At 42.2% G+C, this 12597-nt stretch overlaps 1 protein-coding gene across 1 annotated transcript in view; it reads left to right on the top strand.

Annotated features, from left to right (window-relative positions):
* CSMD1 (CUB and Sushi multiple domains 1) overlaps nt 1-12597 on the top strand; it is a 1037384-nt gene that overhangs the window by 775406 nt on the left and 249381 nt on the right. Inside the window, exons 26-28 of the mRNA XM_049630105.1 lie at nt 1395-1533; nt 5306-5493; nt 10351-10545. Coding sequence (XP_049486062.1) covers nt 1395-1533; nt 5306-5493; nt 10351-10545 — 522 coding nt within the window. The remainder of the gene's footprint in view (nt 1-1394; nt 1534-5305; nt 5494-10350; nt 10546-12597) is intronic.

Below are 12597 nucleotides of genomic sequence, written 5' to 3' on the forward strand. Positions count from 1 at the left end.
CCATTTTTGCGAAAATTATATCATATTACTCTTGAATGTATATCTGAATTTATTATAATACTAGTGATACTAGTTAGAGTTTGCCTTTAGTGAGATTGAAATCATAACAGAAAGTAATGGAATGTGTTATATTTCTTCTTACGGAAAATTAAAGTTTTCAGGAATGTTAAGTGAGTATTCAAAGACACAATCGTCACAAAAATTAGAAAGCACGTACATTGGCATTATTCACAATAAAAGTCATCTGTATGTATGTCTCTGTATAAAAGATTGCCAATTAGGGTGTTTCTTTTTCTACTTACCATTTTTTTTCTCTTAAATGGATATATGGCCAGTGATGTGAAAGAAGATATATAGTTTAGGGAGAACATTATAGTTTAATTGGGCTGATTTTTTTAAGACAACTTGGTGAGAAATCACTGTATTTGCTGTGAAGAACCATAAATCTTGAATATTCACCCGTGCGTCTAAAATGTATACCTGTGAATTTTGCAGTGTTTTAACACCTTTAAACATGATGGAAGATTTAACAGAAATCCTATGTAGTAAATGAAACCATCCTAAACATTTTGAAGTTCAAGAATGAAAATTGGCTTGCCTATTAACACCACTGAACTTCATAATTATTATCTTCCTAACATAAATGTAAACACAGGTAGTGAAAAAGTGATAGGTAAAAACCAAGTAGATTGATGAGTATCATCTAAAGCACTGTTCTCTGATACTAACGTGCTGAGCATTGTGATTACATTCTGTTTTCCAGATTGATGTTCTGGCTCAGTCTGTTACGGGTTCCATATTCCCAGATGTCACTTAAACTATGTGTTAGTTTTGTCATTTTGAATTGTATCCCAAACCTTACGTATATCAGAGGACTCTGGGGAATACCTGGCGTAACGTGTATTCATTCACTCAACAAATATTCCCTGAATACCTGATCACAACTGTGCCAGGTGTTAGTGAGACACAGGTGAACAGGAAGCATGCCTTCTAGAAGAAGTCAGCAATGACTTTGCGAACCTACGATAGGACAGGAGAATCAGCAGGACCATAACGTGGCGTTCGTGGCCATTTCTTTCCCTTTCCAAGTGTTTCTGTAACGTGTATTGTGTGCATTGTAGGAGTGTGGGGGAGTAAAGTCATCTGTTTAACTGGGTAGAGCTTAAAATCATAGCAACTGAAGTTTATTTGTCAACAGTTACAAATCCTCCGTAAAAGCAGGGTGGGACATTGTATGAAATTCATGAACAAGTCCATGAAAAACGTACAGACCTCCTGGGCCTTAAATTTTCATCCAGATAATTGTCTACTAACCTGACACATGCTGAGTGCCCTTGATGAATTCTGTGATGTCCTACTTCACCTTGACCAGCATTGTCCCTCTTCCGTGGCAGCTGCGTGTGGAGGGAACCTGACGGGCCCAGCGGGTGTCATTCTGTCACCTAACTACCCGCAGCCATATCCTCCCGGGAAAGAATGTGACTGGAGAATAAAAGTGAATCCAGACTTCGTCATCGCCTTGATATTCAAAAGGTACTGTCTTTTGCTGAATCCCCCTTGAGTAGACTTTTCAAGTGTCACACCGAAAAATTACCTCACATATCCCTTCACAAAGTACCTGGTTTTACCTTGAGTGACGCCCTAGGTGTTATTCGAATAGTTATTACATAGGGCTGCATAATGACCTAAATGGAAATACACATATATGTACTTTTGCTTTCGAGAAGTCTGCTTGTATTAGGACATGGCAGGAATTACTTTTAAATACTATCCCGCATGCAATATGTTCCACCTGAGAAGGCTGAATTTACAGAATATTCAAGAAAAGTAATAAAAAAGTGGTACAGATACACTTAGTATGATTTCTCATCAGGGCACTACAGAGACAATAGGAGTATTTCTCTAAATGCGTGCTAACGAAATCGTTTCCTCAGTACATCTTGTCTGACATTCCCACAGGTAGCCCTGTTACCATCACTGAAATATCATGACTTCATAGAACTTTGAAAATAGAAATTCCTCTAAATGTGGTTGCTGTAAAGTCTGAATTAATAGACATTACTCTTTAAAAAATGATTGCTGACTTATCCCTGCTAAACCAGATGACGGAGTTTCAAACATTGTGATTATTTTATAAATGTAAATTCTATAGGACTATCCTATTATTCGTATCTGGTGTATGATAATTGCATTTTTTCCAAATCCCACGATCTTCGCCTTTGTATTTTGATTATTGATTGAACTAAATGAAGGGACTTTTGAAAAGGCACCTGGTTCTAGAGGCCATCTTATTGATCTCTTAGCTCTCCAGGGTGAAGTGGTCTAAGTATATCTATCTGTCAGTTGAACACGGTTCCTTTTCTGATGTTTACGTCACCAACCCAGGCCTGGCCATGATTATCTTTCACTTTCTCCTCCTGATGGGATCTGAATCAGTATAATTTTAAATGTCCCTGATTCTAAATGTTAAGTCATCCTGATAAGCCATCATGTCTTCAATTTACTCAAGCTGCTATAAATTTACCCAGTGATGAACCCTTATTATGCCACTCACTCAGCCCTTGTGCAAAACCACTGAACATTTGCAGCTGTATTTTTGGGTATCTCTGTAGGTTTTGTGAATGCTAACTTCTACCAATGCCTTAAAACCTGGAGATGCCTCTGGCACCGTGAGATTAGAAGTAAATGAACAATTGAAAGCCTTTTAGAGAACATGGGGCCTTAGAAGTAGGAGTTTCCTACCCTCCAGTGTGTCGTAGTGACTAATTATCAAGGTTCCCTCAGGGCAAAATCCATTTGATAGTATAGACGGACAGCAGCTTTATAGAGGTTTTTGTTTTTCCTATTTATTTTACCCACCTCTCTGGAAGAGAGGTGAAGTAGAAAACCTCCAAGTTTTCTTCCAACTTCTAGATTCTTAAGTCATTAGCTGACCCAGTGTCACAGAAAAATCACACATGTGTGACTTCTTCCAAGACGTGGACAACCGGACAAGCTGCGGGTGCTCGGGTGGGAGTGACCCTCAAGCCTTACGACTGGGTCTACTCGGTAGATGGGAGCAGGGAGCCAGAAGTGCTGGGTGGGGACAGGATTTCACCTCCCCAAGCAAAGAGACGCTGGCATTGACACGCGCTGCCCAGACGCACGGTTTATAGGGAGTCAGTAAAGTCAGGTGTGCTTCTAAGGGGCTGGGGAGCAGATGGCACGACTAACAGGAAGGACCAGGCACTGTGTGACCTGGAACGTTCACTCCAAGGCCTTTCCTGGGACTTGGGGTCTTTGGGAAGGGTGACTCATCCCAGGTCCCTGTAGACCGGGGAGCCGAAGATACTCACACATCGAGACTCAGATTACATTTGGTTCAAAAGCTGGGCCACACTTTGGCCTATTTATTGGGTCTCATGGATCATGCAGAATTAAAAATGGATTTTACAGGGGCTCCTGGGTGGCTCGGTCCATTAGGCGTCTGACTTAGGCTCAGGTCATGATCTCACTGTTCGTGAGTTCGAGCCTCTCTGCTGTCAGTGCAGAGCCCGCTTCGGATCCTCTGTCCCCCCTCTCTCTCCGCCCCTTCTCCCTCTCTAAAAAATAAAAATAAATTAAAAAAGGACATAAAAATGGATTTTACAAATAGAATCATGATGAATTACAAATGTCACTCCAGACTTTAGTGCATGGATTATGGTATATCCAAAAAGAGAGCGAGAGAGAGAGAGGTCAGACTATATTTCCTTTCTGTGACTCAGTGTATCTCCAGTGCTCAAATATAATCTATAACAGTAATGAGCTCTGCCGGTTAATGGGGATACAGCATCCCCAGATTCTAATAGCATTCTTATAAAGTATCCCAAATAAAATTCTTCCTCCAATCAGATTCTTCTTGTTTGATACAATTCCTGTTGACACCTTTCTGTTTGGTCATGCCTGATTTTTTACTCCTTCATTTGTGATTTTTAAGGAATTTGTCAAATAAGCAGACTAAGGAATCTTTTAAAGCTCCCTTAAAAACTATGTCCAGGGACTTCCCGCAGGACCCAGTGTAGCCTTGGCATAAACTGGGATGGCACGATTCAGGACTAGGTGCAGTGTTAACGTTGGGTCCTCCGTGGTGCCCACTCTTGGTGGCCTCCTTCAGAACACCTGGGGCAATTTCTGGAGAGACCTTTTGTTCCTATTTCATCACCTGGATCTCCAGATAAACTAGAGCCACTTAAACAACGTCCACGTTAGTGATGATAAGGCTTCCTTGACTCACCATCCCTGTTATCCAAATACACTGCCAACTGAAGGGAGACAGAGTGGACGCTGCTCGGAATGAGTCCTTGCTGAAGACACAAAGGCCCCGACTCAGCGATGAGGAAGAAGTGGAAGGCCAGTCAGAAGGCGTTACTTGGAACCTCTGTCAGTTTGTCGGTTATTTCTGATCTCCTCGAGATCTTATCGTCTGTGCCAGCTTTAGTCTTTGACCTGAGAGTGTGCACGTTTTGGAAGCGCCCAGACCATCATCCGCCTTCTCATCAAAAATGGCAGAGACACGGAAAGCCACATCCCACCTGAGAACTTTGGGGATTACCAGGGTATTTAATACTAGAGGAGAGAGACACAGAGAGAGAAGTGGAGAGAGCAGGGGGGGCGGGGGTGTGGGGCGGGAAGAGAAGATTGGAAAAAGTCAGTGACGTAGGAACATGAAACGGAGTGGGTGCCTACCACTCCTCGTGCCATCCCAGGGATGACTGACGTCAGCCGACTGACCCAACCAAGTAGAGGCAATTACATTTTTAAAAGTAAAAACAAACTCACAGAGAATTAAAAAAAAAATTAAGGAGAGCGATATCAAGGATACCTGTTTTTCAAACTAAAAATATTCACGTAAAAATCAAATATCGGTGGGAATTCCCTTTCAAACCCCTTTCTTTCAAACCATATTTCTTTAGCAATTTCCTGGGTGCAGGGAAGAGATATTCTGTCCACGTTATTAGGAATCATTGTCTTACAGATATCTTCAAACTCCTCCCATTTTGTAAAAGATGAAAGATTTATACAATCTGAAGAGAAACCAGAGTATGAACTCCTACCATTTTGAATATAGCAGTCATTATGTCTCATGCTGACAGTATTGATCATTCATATTAGTTACACACATTGCTACTGTCACATTTAAATTATTTTTACATTTAACTTCTGGGTTGTTTGGGTTTTTAAAATTCGTTGCATGAAGGTAAGTGAACTCACTGTGTGCTTGTAGTCTGGAGGAAATACGAGACACGTGTTTGGTGCCGAACCTGATGAATGCTCTTTCCTTTAGTTTCAACATGGAGCCCAGTTATGATTTCCTACATATCTATGAAGGAGAAGATTCCAACAGACCTCTCCTTGGAAGTTTCCAGGGTTCTCAAGCCCCAGAAAGAATAGAGAGTAGTGGAAATAGTCTTTTTCTGGCTTTTCGGAGTGATGCTTCCGTGGGCTTGTCGGGGTTTGCGATTGAATTTAAAGGTACTGTGATCAGCTTAATTTGTGTGTCAAATAATTTGTGTCAAGGTTTATTCATTGTAAGCATTTATCTCTGAGGTCTTGTGTGACTGTTTCATACATAAAATGCTCGCATAACATAATGTTCGATATTTACAGTGGGGAAGAAAATCCAGAGACACATTTCTACCTTTGCTGAAAGGAAAAAAGAAAAATGAATAATTTCTTTTTCCCCCAACTCATAGTCATGTAAAAATAAATTATGATGTGTGTATTGAAGGATTTGATGACATTTAAGAGTTGGGGCATCTCAGTTGGTTAAGCGTCCGACTTCGGCTCAGATCATGATCTTGCGGTTTGTGAGTTTGAGCCCCGCGTCGGGCTCTGTGCTGACAGCTTGGAGCCTGGAGCCTGCTTCCGATTCTGTGTCTTCCTGTCTCTCTGCCCCTCCCCTGCTCATTGTCATAGTCTCTCTCTCTCTCTCTCTCTCTCTCTCTCTCTCTCTCAAAAATTAAGAAACACTAAAAAAATAATAATTGTTATTATTTTAACGTGTGTTTTAATATCCTCTCATTTGTTTCTTCAGAATGACTAAGGTTAAGTACATCAGAATAGTAGTTTTATCTCCTTGCTTTTCAACGTGTGATTTTGTGGCCCTCACCTGTCTCCACCACCCATGGGCACTGGTTCATGAGGAGCCCCAGCCGAGGCAAGCTTCCTTGTTTGCCCACCAGATGGGTGACTCCCACTTCGTTTGGGACCCCCCCCCCCATCACCTGTTGCCAGAGAAAATAGAGACAAACTCAAACACAAACCACCCTAAATTAAGCATTTTTCTATAGCGTCCATGAAAATAATCACATTCTTTTCAAATCCATGTCTCATGGAAACCAAAAACATATAAGATATATGACAAAGAATTAGAGAAAAGGACTTAATGAAATATCAATTCAGACTAGTGAGCGCTTTAAAAAAATAATGAAAATATGTATACTGATTTAAACTTGAGTTACTTATCAGTGATTAGAATTGTCAAATAAAACACAGGACACATTTCATGTCTGTTAATGCTTCAATGGACTTATGTTTCTTTATATGATTTTAGGTAGAAAATTAATCTATTTCCTTCTAAACACCAAAATCTACAAACTTACTGATTCTTATTAAAATGCCTAAGAGAAAAATATTAAACTCAGCAGTCAGAGGAGTTCTTGTGCTTTGGGGATGGGATCTGTTAATGTTTATGAATAATGAAAAACAGCACATTTAGGCATTTACCATATCATCAGACAGTTTCTGGAGTAACAAGAACTCACAGACGTGCACTTCACCACGACAGTGCCCATTCTAGAATGAGCTGCAAAGCACCACCCCTCCTCTAAACATAAGGATGGACATTTGTCACTGCCCGCCTGTGCACTTTGTGCTCTCCAGGGCCTCCTCGGCTGGACGAGGGAATAAAGGAGGAAGGAGGTACGTTCCTAAGGGTAGGAAGAGAGACGTGCATCTTTTGTGTAGGTTCTTTCAAGACCAGGGCAGCTGTCGAACTGGGGGCCACAGCTCTTCATGTTTTCAAAGCTCTCCAGGAAAGGCTGTGAAAAACAGAAGTAGCAGAAGACAAGGAAAGGTCGCAGCAACGGTGCTTTGGTCCGCTCTCCGGCAGGACGAGAAGTAGGAGGCACGGGCAGGGTCACTGAGCCACAGTCTCTGACACCGGCTGATTGAACCCACTGTCCTCCCTCGCGCGAGTTCTCAGAGGCGTGTCCTTAGGGAGGAAGGACATGAACTGTGGCAAAACACACTATGTTATGAAGTCATCGAATTAGAAAATAGGACAAACCGTAAGCGAAAACCGTGTCTGTGATTTATCACGAAACATCCTGAAGCGAGAGCTGGAGAAATGGAACCACAGGATTAGAGGGGGTTCATTTGGAGAGATGAAGACACCTGCCATCAGAGACCTAACTCAGAGACACAGAGCAGGCGGTCGTGTACATGGTGTTTAGTGAGACAGTAAACTCGACTGAAAGGGATGTGTAACAAATAAATGATTGAAAAGGGTGAAAGGGCAATAGGCATGTATGGTAGACCCCTTCTCTGTGGTTTTGCTTTCCTGGTCTTGGTCTGGGCCACTGGAGGTCAGCGGGGCCTGGGCGACCCGTGGTCAGCGGGGTCTGGAAGCACATGCTCCGCCCCCTTGAGCTGGACTCAGAAGGGCACCAGAAGGTCCCCAGGAGCCTGACACTGGTCATCGCGTCCAGGTCACTCATGAGCTTGGGTATATTTTATAGTTGTTCTATTTTATTAGTAGTAATTATTGCTAATCTCTTAAACTCTCATAGGCATATATGTATATATAAGTAGGACAAAACATAGTATACATAGGGTTTGGTACTCTGTGCAATTTCAGGCCTTTCCTGGGGGTCTGGAAATGCATCTCCTAAATAAGGGGGACTGCTGCTGTGTACTGAGAAAATTTTTAGTACTTTAAGAGAGAGAGGAAGCATGAGCCCAGGAGGGGCACAGAGAAGGAGACACGCAAAATCCGGACTCTGAGCTGTCAGCGCAGAGCCCGACGTGGGGCTTGAACCCAGGAACTGTGAGATCATGACCTGAGCTGAAGTCAGAAGCTCAACCGTCTGAGCCACCCAGGCGCCCCCATAATACATTCTCAGAATACGTGAAGTCAGCAATTGCCAACGAGATCTCTGTTTGGCTGATGTTGACACAGATCATTATAAATACAATGGAAAATATGGAATGAATACAGTTAAACAGCCCTCTTTTGTTTCCTCCAAGCTTTCCCAAACTTCGTGCTGTTCTCTTCCTCTGCCACATGCCATCCATTCCTAAGAGGACACACAATGTTAAGTCCTCAAAACTCACTCCACTTTTAGTCTGTCATGGCATATCTGTTAGAACCTCTCAGGATGGTTTTCCTGCAAACAGGAGTTTGTGGAAATAATAATAAGCAACAGATGGACAATCAGTAAGAAACAATTTAAACAGCATAATCAATATTAATTCCAGCCAAAGAAAATCAGTCTACCACTTATAATTTCCAGAGATCTTTTCTATGTGAATGAAGGAATTGACACGCGTCAAGCCAGAAAAAGAGTGAAAACGTGTCTATTTTATCCACTCAAGTCACCCTTGAGCATGTATTGATATTAATGACCTTAATCCCTCTGTCTCTCTCTCTGTCTCTGTCTCTCTCTGTCGCACTCACACACACACACAGACATGCACACACAAGCCAAACTGTATTTTTATACTGTCAGTTAAAAAATGAAGATTAATGTTTCAGGTATCTTCTAAATTGATCACTTGAACATCTATAAAATTCAGGTCTAGAGCCTTCTGACATTACCAGGAACTTTGATGATGGCATGAAAAATGTTGACATGTATAAGCAAAAACGCCATTCAAATGATGAAGTACAATATAACTATGTAACTATATATATTACTATATATATATAACTATATATTTATAATTATAAATTATTTATATAATTGTATATATTTATAACATATTTATATATTATAATTTGTATATTATATATACTTATATATATACTTATATATATTATATACTTACATATATATATATAGTTATCCATCCATTTAGAGATATTTTGGAAGGTCTATTGAATATAAAGACATTTAAAATGGTAAGGTTACCAAAAGTCAACAGGAATTAACCACATAGCTACAAGTCTCAGAGGGGAAAAAAAAAGACTGGTTTCTATTTATATTTGGGAACAGATAGGCTTTTAGTAAAAGTTTCTTTTCAGTTTATTTCTTTATTTTGAGAGCGAGACAAGGGAAGGGCAGAGAGAGAGAGGGGGGGAGAGAGAGAATCCCAGGCAGGCTCTGCGCTGTCAGCACGGAGCCCAGCGTGGGCCTCGGACTCACAAACCGTGAGATCGTGACCTGAGCAGCAACCAAGGGTCGGACGCTTAACCATCTGAGCCTCCCAGGTGCCCCAAGTGAAAGTTGTTACACTTCTGTTGGGCTTCCAGGTCCACAGTCCGCAGCAGACCAGCTCTGGCCCTCGCAGAGCTGCAGGGGAGGACAGAATGGAGGGCGAGGTGCAGCCCGCTCTGTGCCTAGAACGCAGCCGGCCCTCACCTCCCTGCGGGCGGTCACCGCAGCCAGGTCGGAGCTGTCGGGAGGTCGTGGCGGTGAAGGTGCGGCGACTGGCGCTTATCCATCGGTCCGACCCCGCCGCCAGGCGCTGTGCCCCCGAGTGCAGGGAGGGAGCCCTGTGGGAGGCCCGGAACTTCTCCTGTCCTCCCTGCCGGTCTCCTCTTCCCGGTATCAAGTGCTGAGCACTGGCACGCACCGAGCCTGACCCCGGGAGTGGCCGGATTCTCTCATGGCCTCTAGGGCGTGTGGTTTCACATCAGCATGATTTAAGCGCAGTGGTAGGAAATGACCTCAACTTTTCCAGCCTTGCTTTCTTTGCTTCAGTACTAGGTTCCGTAGCAAACAGAAAAAACAAAAAAAACAAAAAACAAAAAACTCGTAAAAAGTAATGTTGTGTTTTTTACCTAAATGAAAGTGATTCAATAACGATTCTGTAGTAAAATGTGGTTTTAAGAAAAGAAGCGTAATTGTATTAAGTTGGAGTTTTTCCTATTTTCGTGTTATTGAATTGTTAACTTGGTAGTCATCACATTAATAATGACATGTCGTTATTAATATTAACTTGATACTTAGCTACTAACTTGGTTATTTGTCCATCTATAAATACTTTTTGAGCTTTTCTCATACACCAGGCACTGTTGTAGGCACTAGATAAAATGAGCAAGCAAACAGAGAAACAGACAGAAGCTTAAGATCCCTGCCCTTACGGAGTTGACCTTTGCTTCTACAGAGAAGCCCCGGGAAGCCTGTTTCGACCCTGGAAATATAATGAACGGGACACGCATTGGCACGGACTTCAAACTTGGCTCAACCGTGACCTACCAGTGTGACTCTGGCTACAAGATTGTGGACCCCTCCTCCATCACATGTGTGATCGGAGCGGACGGAAAACCTGCCTGGAGTCAGGCCTTGCCTTCCTGCAACGGTACGCGTGGGCCCTGTGCTGTCCTTCGTAACACTTTTACTTTAGAATGCACGGTCTCATTTGACTTTTACTTTAGAACACAACGTCTCAGGGGCGCCTGGGGGGCTCAGGTCATGATCTCACGGCTCATGAGTTCAAGCCCCGCATCAGGCTCCGTGCTAACAGCTCAGAGCCTGGAGCCTGCTTCGGATTCTGTGTCTCCCTCTCTCTCTGCCCCTCCCCTGCTCATGCTCTGTCTCTCTCTGTCTCAAAAAAAAATAAATGTTAAAAAAAAATTAGAATACAACATCTCATTTTACTTTTACTTTAGAATGCAATGTCTCATTTTAGAATTGCTGTCACGCTTCAGTGCTGTAGTCCCCTAACCAGTGGTTAGGGTTAGATTCCCGTACAGAGCCAATGCGGACTAAGTATTTCACATGCCTTGATCATTTGATGTATGGCCATTGGCACAGGCTTTGGGAAGGGGTAACATTTTTCTCTCAGATAGTTTGGCATTTTTAACTTCTTTTTTTTTTTTTTTTTTAATATTCTAGGCCTGATGTACATTAAGAGGTACTAAGTGACAGTCTCCAGATGCACTCTTCTGCTTCTGTCTCTGCCTCTGTATTTCAATGTCTGTCTGTCTCTCTCTCTCTCTCTCTCTCTCTCTCTGTGTGTGTGTGTGTGTGTGTATGTGTGTGTGTATGTGTGTGTATACATGTATATATGTGTATACATTCATGTGTCATTCCCCCAAATATCACTAGTTGTAATTCTTTATATGGGCATTCAGTTACTAAATCCACATATTAAAAGGTAAGATCAACCTTCAAGAGCCGACCGAACTAGGGCACCTGAGCAGCTCAGTTGAGTGTCTGACTCTTGATTCTCGCTCGGGTCGTGAATTCACAGGGTTGTGGGAGTGACCCTGGATCAGGATTCGTGCTGTCAGTGGATCCTGCTTGAGATTCTCTCTTTCCTTCTGCCCCTCCCCAGCTCATGGCACTCTCTCCCTCTCTCTCTCCTTCTCTTTCTCTCTCAAAAAAAGAAGAGACAGAACTGACCTACAGTGACAGCAGTCTGGTGGCAGTTACCCCGGACAGTGCAGTGACAGAGACAGATGTAGATTTCCGGGTCTCTGGCCGTGTCCGTATGTTAATCTAGTCAGTGATTTCATAGGACTGTCCATAGACCAAAGTGTTCAAGCTTTGGGCATATGACTTGTAACCTCTACCCTGAGATGATGCACATTAAAAAGAAGACGGTAAAGCCCATGGTGTTTGCAGAAAAAAAAATGATTTCCAAGTTATTTTAGGATGAACTCAGGTACCAGTTTAGTTAGATATAATGAACTTACCAAAAGCTTTCTTTTTCTCCCCCACTCAGGACAGCTCACGTTACTGGTCCCTTCAGACCAAATAGGTCAAAATTTTTTAAATTTTTTTTTATTTTTTTATTTTTTTTTAATTTTTATTTATTTATTTATTTATTTATTTTTATTTTTTATTTTTTTTATTTTTTAGGTCAAATTTAAAAATTAAACAAAAGAAACAAACCAACGTAATGCCCTTGGTCGCATTGTGACATCCGTGTCCCTAAGTCTGTGTGTGAACCCGAGAACTTGTCGATTTAAGAAGCCACCTTGCCAGGACCCAGCCCTGGGTTCTGGCACAGTAAGGACTTCACACAAGTTTCTAGAGGAAATGAATAAGTTAGTGAAAAACTAAAAATAAATTTTCATGGAAAATTATGCAGCCTGTTAAATCTTCCTAATCTGACATGTTTTAATAACCAAAATGAAAACAGATTCATCGACGCTTCTCAGATTCCAGGTCTGGAAGAGCGAACGATGCCGAGAGAGGGAAGCAAATACACCATGGCCCCCCCCCCCCCCCCCCCCCCATGCATAGTGCATGTTTCCATGTTTTTCATTAACATCTGAACTTAACCAGTAAGCTTTGGGTCCTCAGCATCGTAATCTCTTCTGTGGAGGGTGAGGAAGCTAGCCAGCCTCATAACTCATGTTAACTGCAAAGTGCGTGTGGGACCCTGTGGGATTTCCTTGTTGCA

Source organism: Panthera uncia, chromosome B1, assembly GCF_023721935.1.
Source record: "Panthera uncia isolate 11264 chromosome B1, Puncia_PCG_1.0, whole genome shotgun sequence".
Lineage (NCBI taxonomy): Eukaryota > Metazoa > Chordata > Mammalia > Carnivora > Felidae > Panthera > Panthera uncia.